General features: G+C 37.4%; 1 protein-coding gene across 2 annotated transcripts in view; it reads right to left on the bottom strand.

The window, feature by feature from the left end:
* Positions 1-7,889: 7,889 nt before the first annotated feature.
* Positions 7,890-22,229, bottom strand: part of UBE3C (ubiquitin protein ligase E3C) — an 80,770-nt gene continuing 66,430 nt past the window's right edge. For both annotated transcript variants that reach the window (XM_072854706.1, XM_072854707.1), the window contains 4 exons: positions 16,263-16,451; positions 16,099-16,165; positions 15,093-15,223; positions 7,890-9,579 (listed from right to left, as the gene is read on the bottom strand). In XM_072854706.1, the coding sequence (XP_072710807.1) occupies positions 9,409-9,579; positions 15,093-15,223; positions 16,099-16,165; positions 16,263-16,451 (558 nt within the window). In that variant the 3' untranslated portion in view covers positions 7,890-9,408. The remainder of the gene's footprint in view (positions 9,580-15,092; positions 15,224-16,098; positions 16,166-16,262; positions 16,452-22,229) is intronic.

The raw sequence follows: 22,229 nt of genomic DNA on the forward strand, positions 1-22,229 counted from the left end.
AATAAATACAGCACATGGCAAAGCCAGCCAGAAGGGGTACCGCGGGCTACACTGAAGAACACACTGCAGAGATCCAGGTGAGCGTGCAAAATCAGTATCCCCAAAACTCCTGTAGTAAAACAATGTGACCCAGTTTGTCCCCACCAGACCTGAGCCAGCTTCTGCAGAGCCACTTAGATGATTGTCCCCAGTGCTCCAGTTCTGAGAGATTTCACTACCTCATGCTTGTAAGCACAAGGTTTGGTCAGCTCCGGAACTGCACCCAGGCAGGAGCCAACCTTACCGACTGCGCAGGAGGCAGCTCAGTCTGGCGGGCTGGCAGAGAGTGCTGCTGGACTTCCATGGACTTGGTGACATTCGGAAACAACGGGACAGAGGTAGAAGCTGAGGAATTTCTATTTATATCTCAAGGTCTTAAGAGTGGGGGGAATTAACTCCAGAGACTCCAGGCTGAGGTTGCCTCTAACACAGGGTCCATCAGACTGCTCAGCTCCTACCAAAGCAAGAAGTCTCTACCTCCCACCTGTGGTTCAGACTCCCCCTGTTGGTACCAGACCCAGCATTCCACCTGTAGTCATCTTGGCAAGGTTTAACCTTACGCATTTTTTCATACACAGAAGTGGGTTACAAGTTAACAGTAATTTGGGGAGCGCAAGACTAACAGGATGAATCTATAAAAACGTTAACAGTGACAGATTTTTATCCCTTTTGATCAGCTTCCTGTAGAATTTAACAGAGAAACAGAAATTAAAGAGTAGTTTCAAAAACAGACATTCATGGTTTGTTTTCCTGGCTTCTGTTTGTTTTCTGATCAGAAGAACATTGCTTGCTGGTAAGCAGTGAAGGAAATGCTGCTGTCATGCTGCTCTGCCCAGTGTGCTTGTTGCCTCAGCCCAGTATGGCAGCACACCCACCTCTTACCCCTTCAGATCTTCAGCTGGTCAGCTCAGCTTCTAAGATTTTTCAGGCTAATGTGATCTAATCTGTATGTGTCCAGGCAAAGTCTCTGCTTCTCCCACATCACCCAAAGCTCAAACTAGATATTGTGGCTACGATTACTTTGCTTTTAAGAGTAGCACTCTGATAAACAATGTTCATAACTATAGTCCGGTACTGCTGAACCACCTTTTTACCCCCCTTTCTCTCATTCAGGTTATATAGTTCAAATACCACAGGACAGGACTGACTAGTTCCCCAATAATTAATTAAAATTATTCTGACCCATAGTTCAATTTGTTCTGTATATTCAGTCACACACATTTCAGGTAAGACTTCTCAGAATTATTTGCAAACTTTAGCGTTAATCATATTTAGATGTCTTACAATAGTTTGAAAGTCCTTAAATGAGAACTGCCCATGTCAGTGTTTGCCATGCAACAGAAGGACCTTGCAGGCTCTGTGTAAAAAATTAACACGGATAAACAAGAGGGGGAACTGCATAAGGTAAAGAGCCAAAACCACCTTCCTCCTCATCAGAGATAATGTCATGGGAAAGATTTGAGAGGCAGGACTCATAGAAAGAGGCAACATGTTTAATTAGATCTACTTATAGGACTAATAAAAGAGAAAAGCTTTTAGATTCAGAAAACCTTTTTCAAAGGTACTTGCAAAAGCATAAAATAAAAGCATTCTATGTTTTTATGGCTAGCTGCTTGCAGCAAAAGCCAGGAATATTGTGTTAAAGAGCATTAAATCTGATGTTGCTGGCAGAGGATCAACATTCCAATAACAAAAGCTGATAAAGTCTGGTGAGTCTGTCGAAGCTGGTATCGAAGATCCAGGTAGGCCTGGGCTGGTATCCAAGTGCTGAGTCATAAGTCAGAATAAACTCTGTTATCACAGGATCTTCATTGCTCAAGAATTTTCAACTCTCACCCGGGAGCATGAGGGAAAGGTCTGGTTTCACTTCAACTAACTTCAGCTGTTTAAAAGTTAAGCATCTAGTTTAAGGCCTCCGACTACGAAGAGAGAGAGGAGGGGGCACGTCCAGGGCACGATTTATTCCACCCACTTTGGAGATGTATTTTAGTAAAGAACAAACCGCCCTCTGGAGCTCGCTCTCTGGGTTGCCTCTCTTTCATCGGAAGTGCCTCGACAGCCTTACAGATGGCTGAAGTTAAGTGAGATGAATTCAGGCCTAACTGGTAGCTATAACCTAATGATGGAAAGCATGTGGCAGCATTCCAGGAGGTATTAGCAATTCACATAGTTCCCAGATTCTTTTTTTTATCATTTTTTATGACTTATGGAGGTCAATTATGAAAAGCCCATCAGAACACCAGAAATGCTTAAAAATGCTGCATTAGAGAGATATTAATATTAGTCCCTTTGATGTGGTAATGGCTGTAGCCTTCCTGGCCTGCTGCTTAATGCATCCAGTTTTTCTATTTACAGATTTACAGATTCTATTTTTGGTATTAGCAAAGAATATGAGCATATGTATCAAAGACTGCTCTCGCATCATTTAATTATAGTACTACTGGCAAAGTAATTCTGGAAAGTGCCAGTTAATTAAATATAAGCATTAACTTTTTGCTGATAGCTTATCAGAAACAATTAGACTTGAAATATGGGCAATACACCTAATGTTTAAAACTTTAAGTAGAAGCATTAAAACCACAAAATAACCGATTTTCATTAGCATTCTCCAGAGTTTTTCTGCCGAGCCCAACCTCAATTTTCATTGGTACAGTGCTTCTTAGGTAATCAAGAGGCTGCAAGTTTATCTGGACTCCTCTTTGTAACCAAAAGCTTGAGCCAAGTGGATGCTTTTGAAAGTGGTTAAAACATTTCCAGATAGCTGGTGTTTTTGCCAGCTCCTCCTGAAGTATCAGATGTATTCTACTGATTACTTGGGGTGTGCAGACAACAACCTAAGAACTGTTGTGGGCAGTCAGATTCTGTCTCGCAGCTTATGGCAAGTGCTTATTCCTTGCAGGGACAGCTTGAGCAGCATTTATGTTCATTAACTTGATCAAGGATATGCTTTCTTATCCATATGCCAATGCCAAATATTAATTAGTTCTATGCAATTTTTCATCAATAGCCAGATAGATCTAACAGACATAAAATATCTCTGCAGAACTTTGAGCTCTGCTGCTCTTTGCCAGAAAGCACAGAGGGGAAAAAGAAAAACAGTAAGCAGAGCTGTAATGAAAAGAATTATTCTTAATTAAAGATACAAGGGCTAGAAGGAACTAATTTCTTCAGAAGGTGTGTTTGACAACATACAGCAAAACTACATAGCAGCTGATGAGAGATGCTTTTCCTAAATCTAACATTTGGGTAAGCAGAAGTAGCAAGATGATCTGAAATAACACCATCTGGTGAATGCCTGTTTCCTTCTTCAGCAATCAAGAGGTACGTGTAACTATAAACAGAAATAATGCAAAACTACTTTTCAGTCAAATGTTACACAGAACGAACCAACAGCTGCTCTGGGAATGCAGAAAAGAATAATCTTAAATATAGTAGGACATTTAAGCAAGCTGTTCCTATAAATACATTAACAAACACTGCAAACAGATCGTATGTTTTCTATAGAGCTGTGGACAGGTAAGCTTAGTCCCAGACTGGAGAGCAACTATTCTGGCAATGAAATGTAGCAATGATTTAACGGTCACACAAGAAAAGTTCATCCCTTGACAGCGTGAAATTAAGCCTGCAGGACATCCGGGTATGCCTTTATGTACAAGCAGTCCCCTGGGTGCCAGTCAGAATTCCCATGTTTCTCCTGTTTGACCGTCTGACATGCTTTGCTGGATTGCACCTAGCGCTGGGCTGCCCAGCCTTTGCAGAAGACAGCCAAACTACAGGAGTTTGTCCAAGAAGTTGCACTTCTAGATCTTTGATACTGTTGATGGCGGAAGAAGTGAATACCCATTTAGGTGATTTAACATTTAGCATTAGTCCTATGGTTTTTGCATCAATGTTTAGCATCGTATCTATTAAAAAAGTGTGAAAATAATTGAGACCTTAATTTTTACTGAGTCTGTTATTTTGCAGTTGATAACAGATTTGCAAAATCCTTGAAAAGACGAAGCAGCACTGGAAGTCGAAAAAGCAAAGCCACAAAATCTTAAATCCAACCTTACCTGGTAAGTGCCATTTATTAACAACTACAGACATCTACAGGCATCTGACAAGGAAGAGAATGTGTAGTTTACTCAGTCCCCAGTCACATCAAAGTCCCCAAAAGGTATTTTGAAGATGCCGCTGTGTTCACTAACAAGCAAGTCGGAGAGAAAGTTGATTAAGGTTTTGGAGCACGTGTCATATGAGGAGAAGCTGAGAGAGCTGGGGTTGTTCAGCCTGGAGAAGGCTCAGATTCTTCTTAGTACCGCCCAGGGACAGGACAAGAGACAACGGGCACAAATTGGAATACAAGAAATTGTGTTTAAACCCAATTAAAAATGTTTTATTGTAAAGGTAATTGAACACTGGAACAGGTTGCCCAGAGAAGTTGTGGAGTCTCCATCCACGGAAACATTCAAAACTCCACAGGGCAAGGTCCTGAGCAACCTGCTCTAGGCGACCCTGTTTTGAGCAGAGGGGTCGGACTAGGTGATCTCAGACATTCCTGCTGACCTCAACCATTCTGTGTTCTTTAAAATGGATTCAACTGGTATAACTTCGTAATCACTTTTTGCCTTGTGTTGTCTCTCTACACACAGCAGATTTTATGAGCTTTCCAGACTACCAGATACATACTGGAAAACAGGCAAGATATCTGTGCATGTCTGGGCATTTGCATTCTCTATTCATGCTATGAATTAGGAAGTGCCCTACAAGAGGAATTTTCTGTAATTTTCTGTTTACCACATTTTTAGTGGCAGGTAAGCTGAAGAATATATGGTGCTATATTCTTGGTATACTTTGGTAAGTATTCCAAAATAAACATGCACAATACTAACTTTATAAATGCTATCATGGAACTAAAAGTGTATTTAGCAATGAAAATAACAGAAAAGCAAAGGGAAGCAGAAAATTGTAATTATCAAAGGAGATAAAAATTAAATTACACCTTCAGAGGGGCCCACATATGTGCTAAAATTCCAGAAGCAGCTGAAAGATGTTTTTGTACGTTTGCTGACAGAGTAGCAGTCTTCACTATGAATTATAGCTTCTCATATTTTTATCCAAGGAGGGAGTTTTGTTCTTTCCAAAGATTCTGAGGAAGATTTTTCAAAGCACATCAGTGATCTTAGCTACGTTGTTTGAAAGACGCACTGAAACAAAGCTAAACCTTATAGTTGCAGTTTGACTGACAGAGTGGGAACTTCACAGCTCAAAAACTGCAGTTACAAATCATCCAGAAGCAGTAAAATCATAGAATCGTTTAGGTTGGAAAAGACCTTTGAGATCATCAAGTCCAACCGTTAACCTAGCACTGCCAAGTCCACCACTAAACCATGTCCCTAAGCACCACATCTACACGTCTTTTAAATACCTCCAGGGATGGTGACTCCACCACTTCCCTGGGCAGCCTGTTCCAGCAGTAGTAACTTCAAGACCAACGAACAGTTAATATTAACTTCCCTTTTAGAACCTATTCAGTACTATCAATCTTTAGCAAGAGAATGCCAAAGTTACTGCAAAAAAAAATGAAAGAAAAGTGTTTCTGCAAAGTTTCAAGAAAACTCAAATTATTTTATTCACAAAAGCAGAAGTCAATAAAAATATAGATATCCTGATCAGTTTTACAGACCATGTTCATTTCTTCTCTCCTTCACTGACAGGCAAAGCATCATGAAAAAAATAGTAACAAGCATTTACATCACAAACCATTATTAACACAGATTCATGTATATGAGCAAATGTTTTAAAGTTTTTGCATATAATTATAAATACAAAAAAAAATTACAGCTCCAACAAAACATTCCAAGAAAAACAGCTCTCTTGTTTTTTCCTTTTTGTTTCTGTGCTGTACTGTTTTTCAGTGGTGAAAAGAGTATGTGCTGTCTCACTGGCATTTAACAAATAGGTTTTGGTTTAAACTGAAATTTAGCATGAGCTCACTGCACTCCTTAAAGTGTTTTCTTTGAATTCCAGACCCCTTTATAGATCAAATTAGGATCCTGTTTGTGCTAGATTACTCAAGTGATGCCAAAAAGACCTGTCCGCATTGGTACTAACAGCATCAGGAAGCTCATTTTTTTAATTACGGAGCACTCCACACAAAAATAACTGAAGATATCCTTGTTGTTCAAATCAAGTTTCTGTCAGCTCAGTGTTTACGCATGAAACTGGAGCCAAATCGTTCCTCTTTAGCAGACATAAATTCTCCATAGAAATCACAAGTGAGTTTTGTCAATTTATACAAGTCTGGCTTTCAGGACCATGATGGAAGACAACTGAGATTAAGGAACAAGGCCAATCATTCCTGTTTTGGTTAATTTTGTTGGCTTGTTTTTGTTTTTTTTAATCCAGCTAGTAGGACTAAACCCACATCTGGAAAAATTCTCACCAAGAGAAACAGACCGAGTGCTAATTTTATTTTTTTTATTCCGCTTTTATGCCTTTTAACTTGGGAGAGACGAAGAATTTGTGACCTCTTCCATCATAAAGATAAACCTTGACAAAAATGTTTTTAAAACAGGTTACAAAATTATAAAACAAAAATTATTTGAAAAGAAAAAACAAACAGAAAATGCTGTCATTTTTCAAAAAGCAAGTACTGAACTAGGAGGACAAAACACTGAGTACAGAAATTGACTTTAAGGAAGGGTTGTCTTACACAGAAAACAACTCCAAACCCATAATTATTACTGCTATAATTCTGATGATCAAAATCCACAATAATATTTCAGGTTACTTGCATGCGAAGTGCTTCCTGCCTCTGCCTACCTAAACTCTGGGAGCATCACAATGGGGAGAGAGTTTGTTCTTCCTTTAAAAAACAGAAAATCCATTTTCATATCTAAACAATTCTTGGTACGTAAAAGCTACGAGAAATCATTTAGACCACCTAGCTCCACAGGACATGACTAACTATACCTGTATTATTTCTCATACCTTTATCTCCTGTTCCTTAAAATATCCAGCAATAGATCATTGAAGAGCAGGGAGTCGTGCTTCATCCTGACTACACGAAAACAGCTGACAGTCAGAATTGAAAGCACTCGTTGCCAAAGGAAAGCCCTGCCTTCTTCTTATTGCAGTCTGGATACTGAAGGTGGTGTAAGCTGTCGCAGCACAGATTTTCAACTGACTACCTGCAGAATGAAATCTAGGCTACAGTCCCACTGACTTGAATATGTCAAAATTTCATACTTAATGTACAGAATATACAAAACAAGATCACCGAGTACTACATACTGAAGAAATAAAAAGTCAGAATATTTTCAGCAAACTCAAATTCTCTACTGAAGTTTTCTGCAACTGTGTGATTCTTGCAATTACATGACTACACCTATCTGCAACTCACACTTCGCCCCAGCCTACCCTCCGTTGAAGTTGCATTCACAGTAACAGACAGGAATAGTGTGCACTGGCTCCTTTTACAAAAGCAGGAAGTGTACGTTATCAGTCATGATGACTTGGCATGACTCCCAACACAATCTTCAAAAGACAAATATTTAATAGAAAATTTAAATTTAATTTTACAAAATACAGATACAACACTACCCAATGTAGCAAAATAATGGAATTGAAAAATAATTTCCAAAATATTTAAAGCATTAGGTTCTAAAATAAATAATGCTATCTAAAAGAAGTGTTCGGGTTTTGCAATTAGGAGGAGGCAGTTCCACTATTACTGATCTCTTTTTCAACTTCTTTACAAGTTCCATAATTTATGTAGAAAAATATACAAGAAAAGAATTTTGGGATAAAGAATAGGTTGGGTATGTAACACTTAACATAAATAAAAAGCCTAAAGCAAAACCAAAAAGAAAACCAATCGTTTTATTTCTGTACATCAAGACTACAAATAGTATTTTAACACTTCATTTATTACCCAAATTAAGAAATTATACATTTTTATATGGTTACTAGTAAACATCTTAAAATCACTCAGTTTTCCCACATTTAAAAGGATATTGCTGGTTACTGCTTATTAAATATGAAATCCAACAGTTTCCAGTAACAGCAAAATATTTTTTTGCATAAGAGATGAATACAAATTTGATTGTAAATTTTGATGCTTTAAAATATAAAACTAAAGTTCAGAGGGATGCACTTATGAATCTTACAGTTTGAACTATAATTCCTTTTCTAAATTGACTGCAGTTTGCATACGAACACCCAACGATGTGCCTACTACTAGATAATCAGGTCCTTCCATACGAAAGCAAATTTTTTCCCAGATACCAAATTATATTAAGCAGCATATTCCCACATACTCTTCTTAGCAGAAACACTGCAGGCTTATGGATATAGAAGCTGTTTAATCACAAAAAAATAATGAATTTGACTAGTGTCTACGGCACAGATGCAGTATTTAAGATGGAAAGAAATGATAGGGAAAAGGAATGTGAACACCACAGGCTTCAAATATAAAAGATAAAGCCTGGTAACTTTGGTTCAAATAATTTTAATAGTTGTTACATGTATATTTTTCCAAAGTGATGACTTTTGTATGCACTGTGTATGCAATAGGAGTCTGATACATTTAAAAAAAAAAAGAAAACAAAAACCTGTACAGGCACAAAAGACAGAAACAGAACAGAGAAAACATGGATAGCCACATCCATTCACGACAGCGTTCAAGTGATAATGACACAGCCAAAGGTTGAACTTAAAGTAATGCGAATCCGATTTCTCCAAGGTATTTCAGAAAGCACAAATGGAATATTATAAACGTTTGATCTCAGTGCCTACCATCTTGAGGGAAGGTAGTATAAAACAAAATCAGTTCTGCAACAACTATGATCTGTAAACAATTCTACAACATAAGTAAAGATGTTAGGCTATCGGTTATGAGCATTTTCATCCTCTCAGTTCTGGGATATCTGCAAACATCTGCTTCACTTCCATCTAAAAGATTAATTACAGGATGTTAGCCCTGTCTCATCCCAATGCGCTGCATGGTACACAACTTTATTGCCAGTTTGTGAAATTATTTATGTTTGAACAGCACAAAGCCAAAGCTTCATCTTTGGTTAATTTCACTGAGATGTCTCTGTTCTTTAAATGTGCTCTTTCTTCGCATAAACACAGAAAACAGCCACACTGCACACGGCATTCATTGTTTTGAATCATAAAGCAGTGTCAATGTAATATTAATTAATGAAAGCTAACTAAGAAATCGGGTTTAAAAATGAAACCTATCTGAGGGCATTTGATAAGACACAAGAGCTGCAGAAATCTAGACAGAATTCCCTTAAAACTGCTTGGGTATGGGTGCTGCTTATAGAGTAGGCACTGGTTAGTTCCTCTGCAGATCATCCAAATAAGCATCAGTTCGCCTCAGCTTAATTCAAATCCAGCAGCACATTCAATGGCATAAAGAAGCTTGCTTCGCATAAGATTTTCGTCATAAAACTCTGGAAGCTTCAGCAAGTTCATGCAGGTACTGGCAGTAGGTAGCCTGTCTAAATCAGATCCTCCATTGTGAATACAAAATGCAGGATATAACTCCTGAAAAATGCAACAGAAAAAAAACATATCAAAAATACACACAAGCCAAAACCTACCCTGTAACAGCTGGCACAGATTTCCAGGAAATAAATCATTTGATTAAAACCTGTCACAATGACATACTCAAATGGCATTTTCTTTCATGCTTGGTGGCCCCAAAAGCACTCTTGAATTGTGTAGTGCCTCCCTCTACTTTGTCCCCACCAAGATCCATTAATTTGCAAAACACAAAGCAATTTATTTGGTTCTAAGGAAAAAATAGTAATTTGTTATTGTTCATACACTCTATTCTGCAAAATCATGATGCTACAAGAACAGTGAAACACGAAATGGAGTAATACAGCAGCATGCAAGAAATTTTTGTTGTATTTGGGAGAAACAACTGGGATTCACAACTTCAGACTCTCCTTGCAAAGCCTCCCAAATGCCCATGGATGCCATTTAATCTGTAGGACCAGGAAAATGATGGGTTCCTGCTATGCTGAAGTTTTCTGACAGTGAAATACATGCTGAACACAGGGAACAACAGGCCACTAGCAGTAACGGCAGTAAATGGAGCAGGATGTTCTGTCGCGTTTGAATGACATATAATATTTGTAATTGTATAATGACATGGCTGCTTCTGAGAATTACAATTTCTGGTTTTTTTCTTTCCAGGCAGGGAATACATTGTTTCTGTATACACAAAAATCCCAACACAGGCAATTTTGCTCTAGCTAATGAAGTGATGCGCTATGCCAGTTACAACATTCTTCTGTTAGAGTTTAGAAGTAATCCAATTTTACGCACAAATTCTACACGAGCATTTACTTGTCGTGTTCAAGTGATGCTCTGAGGAGAAAGAGAATGAATGAGTGACCAGATCTGAGAACAAATTTCATAAAGTTATAGTACTACATCAATTTCTTTCTGTGACATCCCCCCCAAAAAATCCCAAACAAACAATGTAATCAAACATACCCTTTCAGTGTTTTCCTTCTAGAGCTTTAGTTTGTTAGCATACCCCAGATATATAAAATAAATTCAAGTGGATTAGTATCAAGCCATCATTTTCCTTCTACTCACCACAATATACGATGATATTTTCTTTGTTAAAATCAATTGTCTGATACAATGCTAAAGGCATTTCTCACCCTAAAGAGATTTCTGCCTAAACTAATCTTTCAGCAAGCCTACAATTTATGAATGTCAAGACAAACAGTACTAATGACTTCAGTGGATCAGTTCATGTGTAAGATTAAGCAAGTATTTACCACGGTCTAGAACTCTGAATCAAGAGGTACTTTATATTCTCCAAATAAAGATCTAAGTTTATTTCAAGCAATTGTACTCGGTATTTCTTCACAGAGAGATTATAAAGTCACTCAGCTGTTGTTGGGATGGTATTGATGTGCACAGTCAGTCTGTAGTGATATAAACTTGTCAGACACTGATTACTCTTCTGATGCGATAATTATTGATCTGAGGAACAGACGTTTCAGACATTTTGTATGTAATATTTAATTGTTTTAATAATATGATTTTTTTTCTTCTGAGAAAGAGTATAGTGAAAAATATATTAGTTATCTCTAAAGTACTGCTTTTGCTGGCAAGAAAGTATTCATTTTATCAAATGCTTGCCTGAGGTAAAACACTTCTGATTTTAGAAACTGGAAAAAAGTCCCAACTCCAAAGGCAAAAGGTCAATGAGATTCTAAGCTAAATTATTGTTCAAATGGAGGCCTTAAAAGTATTTCATGGCTAAAATGCTGCATTTTTAGTGTTCCTTTCAAAATGCTAATTGAATTCCCCTACTTTAGCTTTAAAAATGGAAAAATGAAGTTCTAAATTGAAGTGTCATGCCAAGGGCACCATTTGTTGCATAATTAAATACTGTACAGCGGGCAACTCCAACAGTTTGGAATCGAAAAGTATAATCAATTTATTATGTGACCTGATTGGAACTTAACAATTTTCAACCACGCTTTAATGATTTTTTTTTTTGTCCGTAACAATCACATTTATTAAACTTATTAAACTTTAATTAGCTTTAGTAAATGTTATTCTGAGTCTGAATCTGGCAGTGAGAGTTTAAAATTTTTAAATGATGCAAAGCTAGACTGTGCTATCTATAAGCTATGAATGTCAAGACATTTCCTCATCTTAAATTAACATGCACTGACTTTAAGAAAACATGAAGGTTCCACAATATAAAGCATACAGAAGATTTCAGAGTGAGAACCAGAAATTGCGTTCCTCTCTGAAAAGTATGGAACACGTATTAAAACTGTAAACAAATTTTGAAGATAGCTTGTGTTAATGTCTACCACCAACATAAATGTATTCAGACAATTATTTGGCTGGTAATATTCAGCACTCCTGCAGCTTTGCACTCTTCACCTTCAAAGCTCTAAACACCACACTGTCATAGGCTACTAAGACATTACTGATGATGACTGTACCAGTTACCCACCTCCTTTTCTGGCAAACATTTCCTGGCAAACCCGTGGTTTGTTGGTAAATCCGTGTTAACAAGATACTACTGCATGCACCATGCAAGTAGTGACCTAACTCCCACTCAGTGCTGCCCAGCAAAGCAGCAGTAATGCCTTTTCACTCTGCTTTGTTGCCAAGACTGCTGCACGTGGCTGAGCTCGCAAGTCCATTGCACAGCGAATTAATCTTTTAACTTAGCAATGAGTATTTTACTTCCATTTTTTCCTAGCCAAGTATGTTAAAGTCAGGTTGTGGCCTATCTCCCAAGTACACACACAGACTTCAGCTTTCCACATTTGGCTTCTTTCTAACATGTCACTGTCAGCCTTAATATTTTTAGACTTTTGACTCACTTCCTCCATCTCTTCAAATGTCATGCTGGCTACCTCAAAGCTGGGTAGCTACATCTGCATTTCCTCCTCTCCCCTTGTAATTAAAAAGGATGACAAGAAATTGAGACTTCTGTTTACTTTGTTTCCATGCAATTGTTTCCCGATTCTCCCTTCGTTACATGACTGATGTGCACTGTTCTATCCTGGTCTCATCCCACAGTTTTCTAATTGTTCTTCCCACTGTCCTATAAAATCCTGTTTGTTGCTAGAGTACTGTACAGTGATATTCACACGGACTTGGAAAGTTTAAGAGAAATGCTTGCAGGCTTTTAAATAATCAATCACACAAATCAGTCAATGAATACCCTAGATAGGATTCATGTGATTAAACAGTCATCTCCGTCATCTCCATATCCAAATCTATTCACCCCAGACACTCTTTACTGTTAAAGGGGATCTAGTTAGTATGTTTTGTGGCATCTAAGACATGATTCATTTCATCCTGAAGTAGACACATGGAACAGTGAGACAAATTACCAACTGAAAGTGCTCATTCCTCTCCCAGGTGCCTATAAAAGGAGTGCAGCTGAGCTATAGATTACAGATATTGAAAATGGACAATACATTGCCTATCCGCATGCTAACAGCATCACACAGCACTTGCTACAGCAGCTTAAGGGATTATGCAGAAGGTGAGATTGCGCAGAGGGTTACAGAACAATTGTACCAAAGGGAGGTTTAAATGATCACACGCTGCAATGGCAGCGCTGCATATCCGTATCAGCTTACAAAGAAATAGGAAAATAAACAAAAGGATTGAAGAGGGAAGAGAATGTGAAGTTGCAGCATAAGGAGACAGATGGAAGTCAAGGGCAAAGGGCCATGCTTCCCTGCAGAATGTGGCACTAGAAACAACTCTTCCACTTCAAAAGCGCTCTGCAGTCTGAAAAAAACCAACCTGTTTAAGCTACTGGGACTATTCTTTCATCACCCCTAGCAAATGATCCACATACTACTGTATGACAACCCACATACGCTTTTATATCTTTTAAGTCAGTCAAGTGTCAGAGGTCTGTGACTGAGACCACTGTGATTTCAATACTGGAGTGTCCTTGTTTGTTTTCCAGAGGAAGACTATTTATGAAAAAAGTAAATAATCAAAAGTTTGAAAATTCTAGAATGAATTTTGTTTAATTCAGTAAGAGAAAAATAGTGACAAGTACTACAAACATCTAAGCTGCGTGTGTGGAAGAGGAAGGTGGGGGTTTGTGTTTCATTTTTTACTTCTGATATCTTTATCATGTGTCACCCTCAGGACACGTCCCAGGAAAGGGCCCAGTTCCTAGAGCTGAGAAGAAATTCTTCTACCATTTGCCTTTCAAGTATTTTTTTAAATGCTGATAAACAACAACAAAAACCCACAAAAACCACAAACCAAAAAACCCCCACCAGAATGAACTTTCACAGTATGATTCAAGAAGAAATTGTGCAAAATTCCAAGTATGTCGTTTCCACTTCCAGACTATTTGTGTATCCGAATTCCCTGTTCCTATATAAAATGTCAGTATCTGTCCCTGAAGTATTTCTGTAATGAGAAAATGTTCATTCAACACCACTAATTTTACAGAACAGCTAATAAACCTTCAGGACTTACACAATACCTACATTAATTTCTTACGGGTTCATCTACCCATTTTACCTAATAAATGTAAGAAATTAGTTACTATCCACTGCTAATTAAATACTGTATCAGATACCTTTTAATGTGAAAATTTGCTAAGTACATGTACTCGAATTTTGTTTAGCAACGAATCTTATTCTTACTTGTAAGGAACTGAGTGATGCAATGCCTATATCTGTTCCATATAAGCCCACCTTTGTATTAATTTTACTAAACAGTACAACAGTAAACATGCTGTTGACCACTGTACTAAAGGTGATGATGTTTGCTATGAAGCAATTTATTCTTTTATTTTCTTACAGAAAAGCATTGAATGTTCCCACATTTTAGAGGATGAAGTCCATGGCCAGTTCTTAGCCAGAATTTTGCATCCCAGCTGAAACTCATGGGTAGACTATCCCCAGAACTTAATTTCAAAATGTCTTTAACTTGCCTCAGCCTCTCTTTAGTTTTATAAGCTGTAGACAAAAGTTTTCTTCATACTTAAGCTTCACTGTAAATAGCAGTCTAAAGATAGCAGCAAAATATTTAGATACAAAGGGTAATGAGCTGTGACCCTATAAGCAGATAAATGGTAATTACAAGGAAACACAATAAAGTAACCATTTTAAGTGGGAGATGTAAGAGGTTCAAATTTAATAGCTGCTTTTATATCCTAAATCCTCTTTTGCCTGATTTAAAAGACATTCTTAACTCAACCTGTTCCTTGAAACTGGCAGCAATACTGCTTCAGTATAGTAACATGAAATGGCAGCAAGGATCTTCCATGACAAAGAGTAAGCGGTCTAACCAGCGTGGATTTAGGCTTATCAAATTTTGCAGTTAAAATAGAAAACAAGAGAACAACATTTCATGAAATATTTTAAAACTATACTCGTTATACACGCAAGTGCAAACATTGAAGCTGTTTCTGTAGTCACAGAAGAACATTCTTCTCAAATTGTAAATGCCTACAGACAAGAAAAACTTGTATCATCATCCGTAGTATTTACAGAAACTTGCCAGGAAGTCGGGAAGACATATACCTTAAAGCCCAGAAGAGGCGGTCGAGAGCAGCTTGTTACAAACTTGAGTAGTTTGCGTTTCTCTTCATCAGTGAAGCTTTCTACAACTCTCCAGAATATTTTAATTACAGGATGGTCTGCTGTGTAGCCACCTATAATGAGATTTAAATGATTTATAGGGAGAATAGTTTTATGTAAGAAATAAATTCTTCAAAAAAAACTAGCATCAATCTTGAAAAGCTTGGAGGAAATATTAAAACCAGCAGGCTTACACTGCTGACTTCCAGTATCTATAGATCTCTTTGAACACTGCATTTTGAGTTTCTCATTCATTGCTTACCTATGGCTACTATATCCCTCAGCTTCTTAAATGCACTTTTCTTCACTAAATCCTATTTATTTCAAATTAATTTTATTTAGTTTAGCATTTACCTAGTAACTTTGGATTACTGCCTTTTACTCCAAGAGTTTGCAAAATCTGCAAGACTCAGGATGTTATTTAATGAATCAAATTACCTTGAGGTAAGCTCAGATGGGAACTGATGATACAGTAGCTACTTTTTTATTACATTCGTGATAAATGCAGGGACAAATGAAGTAAGAGACCTTACTTTTCTCAAAAGGAAAAAATAAGAGCTCTCTCTTCAGGCTGTCTGAGAAATGGTAAGTATCTGAATGCAGTGGTACAAACAACCATCCCAAAGCCATTTGCACACTTATTTTCAACCAGACACAACATCGACTAACATCCATTTAGAAAAGGAATTACATGAACTCTAATTTTCTGGCTATAAGCTTGTATTTAAGTATATTAATAAAATAAACTGCATACCTATATCTCCCAGCATTTATAAAATTAGGTTGTCATTTTACCCAATCTTCTGAAATTCAGGCCCATCTAGAGAGTTTGGCCAAAGTTAACAAGAATGACCCTACAACTTTTTTTTAAAAGCTAGGATAAAAAGCAAGTTTATTTATTCCTGAGTCAGTCATAATACATTTTTTTATTTAAGTAAAATATACTTACCTGAATAGTTTGTGAAAGATTTAAGGTCATCCAAACTAATAGGAACCTGGGCACCAGAAATCAGAACCTAATAGTGAAGGAAATTAGACAATTACATTACAGGCGGAAATTAGCATTTATTTCTGTTTAAAGCAATTGTTTTCTGCAGTTTTAAGCAGAAGTACCTGTATTTCCTGTTGATCAAACATTCGAAGCCATTCAAGATTCACAACATTGGCCAGTCCCTGACGGAAAGCAAGGCAATGCTGTCGAATCTGTTTGTTTAACCTGTAGTCTGCCACCAGATGGATGTATGCGATTCGGTTAGCGCTGGTAACAGGAATATCTTTTCCACCTGGCTTCAGCTCAACCACCTATAAACATAACAATTTTCACCATCCTGGTAAACTTTAATTCTGTGTGCTGTAACCGTAAAATTGAACTGCAAAACATTCTACTATGTGATGCTTATATTTGAAGCTTACTAGAATATACTCCAGAGCATTCACCTCAAAATAAGATAAAAGATTATGACAAGTTATAAAGGTAGGTTTTTTCTGTTTACACATAAGACCATATTCTATGGCATCCAGTTTTTAGACCTAGGCCTCCAGCTGCTAATGCAGCTGACTGCATTGCCCTGTGGTTTATTACCAGAAAGCAGATTCAGCAAAGTCAGAGCTCTTTTATAGGAGACAGTGTGTAATACTAAATTCACCAATGCAAGTCAGACAGAAACTGCAGTGAAAATCTTCCCCTTGGCAAGCTTGCCCTTAGCTTCACTGATGCCAATAAGTGCCCTGGAAGAGAGAGTAGCCTCTATAAGCACAGGTCTCGCACCCAGCACTCTCCTTCCAGTTGGATTAGGAAAGCTGTGCTCGACTGGCTAGGCTCTTCTCCAACTGTTCGGTGATCATGAATTCTGCAGGACCACATTATGGTAAAAGCAATGTCTGCTGAGTCAAAATTAAGATTCTGATACAAGCCTAATTTACAGAATGATAAGCATTCACAATTCCTACTGTTGAAAATCCAAGTTATACACGTTCAGTACTTTCAACAAAAATAAACAAACAAACAATCAAGCCTAAACCTTGTTTTTCTACTGAGAAGCTTTTGTCCTTCAAGTACACCAAGACACCTCAGCATGGAAGAATTTTTAATTAAAAAAAAAAAACAACACCAACACCCAAACCAAAGATACTGTAATTGCATTAAGATATAAATCAGGATCAACAGTAGTTGTTATTAAAACACTACTGACCTTTACATATTCTACTCTTTACTACAAGATAATTTTGCTGAGTAGCAGCCAAATCTGAAGGAATTATTTGAGTACTAAGAAGAGGATAAAAAAACCTAAAAAGCTGAGATTCAGTCACCTTCTGAAGCCTTCATAAAAAAGTTTGGTTTTCTACACTCTGGAGTGGCAAATTTTTTATTTTTTTATTTTTTTTTAAATAACTGTGCATTTCAGTCTGTGGTAACGATCACATCTTTAGAACACAGAGAATTAAACACGTGAATAGCTTCTTTTGTAACATACTACCTAATAATGTGAGCTGTTCCAGTACTAAGCAAAATGCAAAGTGGCAAGATTAAAAATTCGTGGTGCTTTGGAGCATTCAGATTTTTAGTTGATTCATAGGTTTTTAAGGCCAAAAGAGAACATTAAGATCTGTAAATCTGACCTCCCAGATAACACGGGCCAGAGGATTCTGTCTAGAGATTCCTGTATTTAACTCAATAAATCCATAGATGAGTTAGAGCACATTTTTTAGAGAGACAGGCAATCCTGGTGTAAAGACTCCGTGTGATGGAGTTTTTACCACTTTCCTTGATAAGCTAGAACAACCTGAATTACAATAGGTGTTTAAAATGTGTCTTACTTCCCACTTTAATCCTTCAGCTGCAAGCTTCTTGATTTTGTTACACTTACAGTAAAAAACCTCACCAATACCCCACACCATCTCTGGGTGTAGGTAGCACTGACTATGTTTAAGTCCTACTCCCTGAAAAATTAAGCAAAATGAAGGTGTCAGTTTATCTGACTGTTTCACGCCCTGCACACATGAGTTTGCTCCCTTCTGAGCAAGTCCCCTTCAACAAGAACCATGGACACAAGAGGCAGGATAGCCTCCTCTGGGGTCCACCCCTTGAGGGGCCTGGCATGTGATGCAGCTGGCCAGTTTAGGGGGTACAGGCCAGTACCTAGTGCCACTGATTGGCCTGAGGGCAAGGGTATTTTTACTGGTAAAGTCCACAAGGAGTATTAACAGAAGTATGGGACGTGTTCCACACCACAGTGGAAACATCTGATGAGAAGGGGCCCTGGTGCTGCTAAGCTTTCTCCTCTGCTACTGCAGGCAACAATGCAGTCTAGAAATGTACTGGGTTTCATCCCACTATAAGTAGTTTTACTATTGTCACCGGGAAGTTAGTGAATAATTGGATTCATCTAATGATTAGAAACACTCTTAAGTTCCACCTGAGTCCAGTGCATAGTTTGTTCACACCCATTGTTCTTATTTCAATATTGCCCTACAGCTTAACCAGCATATTACCTTCCTCCTCAATTATATCCATGATGTATTACTTATGGGCAGCAACTTCATTAATCTTCCCAGAGCCTTTTTCACTGAACTAGAATAAGTCAAGTTCCTTTAATTTCCTCCTAAAAAAATACCCTTTTACAAAGCCTAACAAGATCAGAAAGCTTTCTCTTACTTAGTATTGAAATTCCTGCCCTCTCCAGTGTTACAGGATCAGAGCTACCAATTTTGTTCCAGACGACAGATCATTGCTGAGACCTCAACACTACTAATACTTTGCTATCTGCCCACTTACAAATCTTCTCTATTTGTTTTGCAGTACTTCACTAAATACAATTCCTCTCTTTGAAGTATGCACACATTGAATTTGGCCATATTAAAGCATATTTGTATCACTCAACTCATCAAGGTTCTCTTAAGAATACGGACACTAACGATAAACTAATAGTTATTATTCCATTTGCATATAATAATTTCTGTGAGCTCACTATTTACACAAAAAGACGCCTGAACTGACTTCCCTCCTAACACAGCAAAAGGGAACTACTGGCAGGGTGTTCTAGAAAACTGCTGTGTTTTAAGATTCATCCCAGCACTCGCTGAAGTAAAACGTCTAACCTTCCCTGCAGGTCAGCAAATAGAGATCAAGACACAGATTAATTTATGCTTATGTTTGCATTGTAATAGTATTGTCTCCACAGTGGTCTAACAATGCCGGGAAAGCTGTATTCATTGTATAATAAAAGCTATTATCTCTCCTGATAATGTTCTTCCTGCAAATTAGAGGGGGGGGGACACGACCAAACTGTTGTACTGTTTCTGACCAGTATTTTTAGAAAATAGGGGAAAGTATTTTAAAAATAAACTGGTTTTGCTTTTATTTTCATATTTTTAAGTAGCAAACCTTGATTTCTGATCCAGCAACACTTCCATAGCTCCTCTCCCTCCCCCCAACCCTGCATTGCCACAAGTAAGACTACAGCATTCAGTTAACCGAATTTCCTGGGGTTTTCCAGTGATCCGTCCATGTTCAGAGTTTGTCAATGCGAGATTAAATCTACCACTGTTTTGTCAAAGTATCATCACAGGCTGAAACAAAGGGGCTAATGTAGCAGGAATAATAAATATATTATGCCATAAAGGCTAAGAAGGATGTAAAACAGAAGACAGAAAATGGTAACGCTTGGGCTGCAGTAAAACCATAGTAAAGGTAGACGCGGTTCACTTTTTACTCATTCGTTGTTTTCATGGTGTTTTAAAGGGATTATTGTAGAATTCTCACTTAATTCTAAATGTCAGGAATGACTGTTGAAGAGTTCCTTTTCAAAAAGGCCACAATACAATTTATAAAACCTAAAAAGTGTTATCAGCTTGCATTTTTATTTTTATCCACCCAATTTTCACCACTAGATGGTGCAAGATAGTTACACAGGATGGGTGAGAACAGAAAACTTCCCGAAACGTGCAGACTTGTGTCATCACCTTGTTAAAAAAAAAACCCAAAAAAAACCAAAAAAAACCACCAACCCACAAACGTTTTAACTTGGTTCATTATGAAAATCACATATTTTAAAAGCAATCAAATCATACATACTATTCAGATAAGTATTCAGATCATTCAGACAATGCCCTCGATAACTGAATTTGATTCCATCCTCACAAAGTATGTCTTCAAAATGAAGGGGAAATACCAAAATGGGATATAAAAGTCCCATATTTTTAAAAATCTGCAAGAAAAGGTGCTTTGCATTTTTTAGGGATGTGGACAGAAGTATTGCATTAGCCCTCTGACTGAAGGTTAGATAAACTCAGAACTACGGTTGCATGCACTTACGGTTTTCTTAGCTATAAATTCAGTTACATGTTTCTGCAAATACATACTACAAAAATGCGCTCAACTTACATTTATTTATTATTTAATAAAACCACCACAGTTTGTAAAAAGAAAAAGTAAATCTCTTTTATGTGTGGTTGCAGTTCAAGTGAACGGTTCAGACGATCATTTTCAGTTATTATATCTACTATTTGGAACATAAGCATAATAATGAAAGAGATACACAACAAAAATCAGGAAAACTGAATAACATAGTATTTGTCAAGCAGAATTCAGGGGATTTATCTTCTGGCTATTGATAATAATCTGTCACACAAAGTCGCTTTGTATGTGATTACGGGTAGACAACAGCAAGTCTCTGTTGGCAGACAAACTTAATGCTAGCTGCTGCTCACACTGATCTGGCAGTGGCAGCTGCTTCCCAGGATAATGGAGAAAAGGGAATATTTAGAGGGTAAAGTGGGAAATATTTGAGGAAAGAATAAGGGACCTGTCATCTAGGTATTCTTTTTTTGTGTATGAAGCCATGAGACATATCTCCAGAGCAATTTCAAAAAGCAGTCTTACAGATAGTCAAGAACTCTTACAAACTTGTTTTTAGGACAGATGAAAATATTTTATCTTTTCTCTTGGACTCTGATCACTTTTGTTCACATCACCCCTAAAGTTGTTTCCCAGTCTAAAAACAAGTAGATAAAGGCTTTCTTTCTTTCCCTGTCATCTGCCTTCCAGATGTTCAGGCAGGAGTTCCAGGTAGGAGATTGCATTTGAATGCCTAAGAATGCATTTGCCAAAAGTGTTATAAATCTGCCTGAGAAGGATCAGCCTCAACTTAAAATATTTTGCTTCTGAAAAACCTCCAAAAATCATTCATCTAAGCCACTGTATCCTAGTAAAGAAGTTGCCAAGACAGAAACTTTCAGAATTATTTTTAAGGCTTCAAAATTTTCTCTCAGGGAAATTTAAAGGCAAAGAACTCTCCTTTAGTGAGTCAACATATTTTCAGTAACTGCAATGACATTCACATCTGTTTTAAAAAGCTAAAGGTGTCCTGACACCAACTTCTATACTATATGGATTTCATAGAAACTGCTGCCATATATATTATAGTGCTCTTCTGTTGATTTGTGCTTCTACACTTTATTTATGGAGTCTTCTCATATTCAACTGTTCTGATCCATGTAATCTCAAGAATCAATGTTTGAGAAAACTCACCGGAGTACAGAATCTAACATTTTTGAAGGAAGAGGAATATATATTTGAATCTTTCTCTCTTCCCTTTGACAGCCACAAAACTCACCTTCCTCATTGAGAGAGAGGGGAGAGGGAGGTCTGAAAAGAGGAGGTATTTTCTTGAATTTGTTAACCTTACACTTATTATAAGCATTTTATAACCATTTTATCACCATCTAATCTCCAAGATAAAAGGAAAAATAAAATCAATATACACATCTACTTGAAGGCACCTGTAACTATAGGCTAACATTCTTTTGAGACTTTTTTACTGGCCACCATTTTATGCAGCAGATCCAACAGCTGAAGTCTAGGCTGGCATCACTGCATTAGATAGTTCTTCATCAAAAGCTAAAGCTATCTGGGGTTGGAAGATAAGGTTGATGGCATAGCTCCCCTAATTAGCAGGTCTAATGTGCAAATTATTAAGTACCTTTTTCAACTTCTGGTGAATGCACTTTGACAATAGTTTAATGGGATCTAAAAGCACATTACAGGATTGGAATCAATACGCTGATAATAGGATTTCTACC

Source organism: Ciconia boyciana, chromosome 2 (assembly GCF_034638445.1).
Source record: "Ciconia boyciana chromosome 2, ASM3463844v1, whole genome shotgun sequence".
Lineage (NCBI taxonomy): Eukaryota > Metazoa > Chordata > Aves > Ciconiiformes > Ciconiidae > Ciconia > Ciconia boyciana.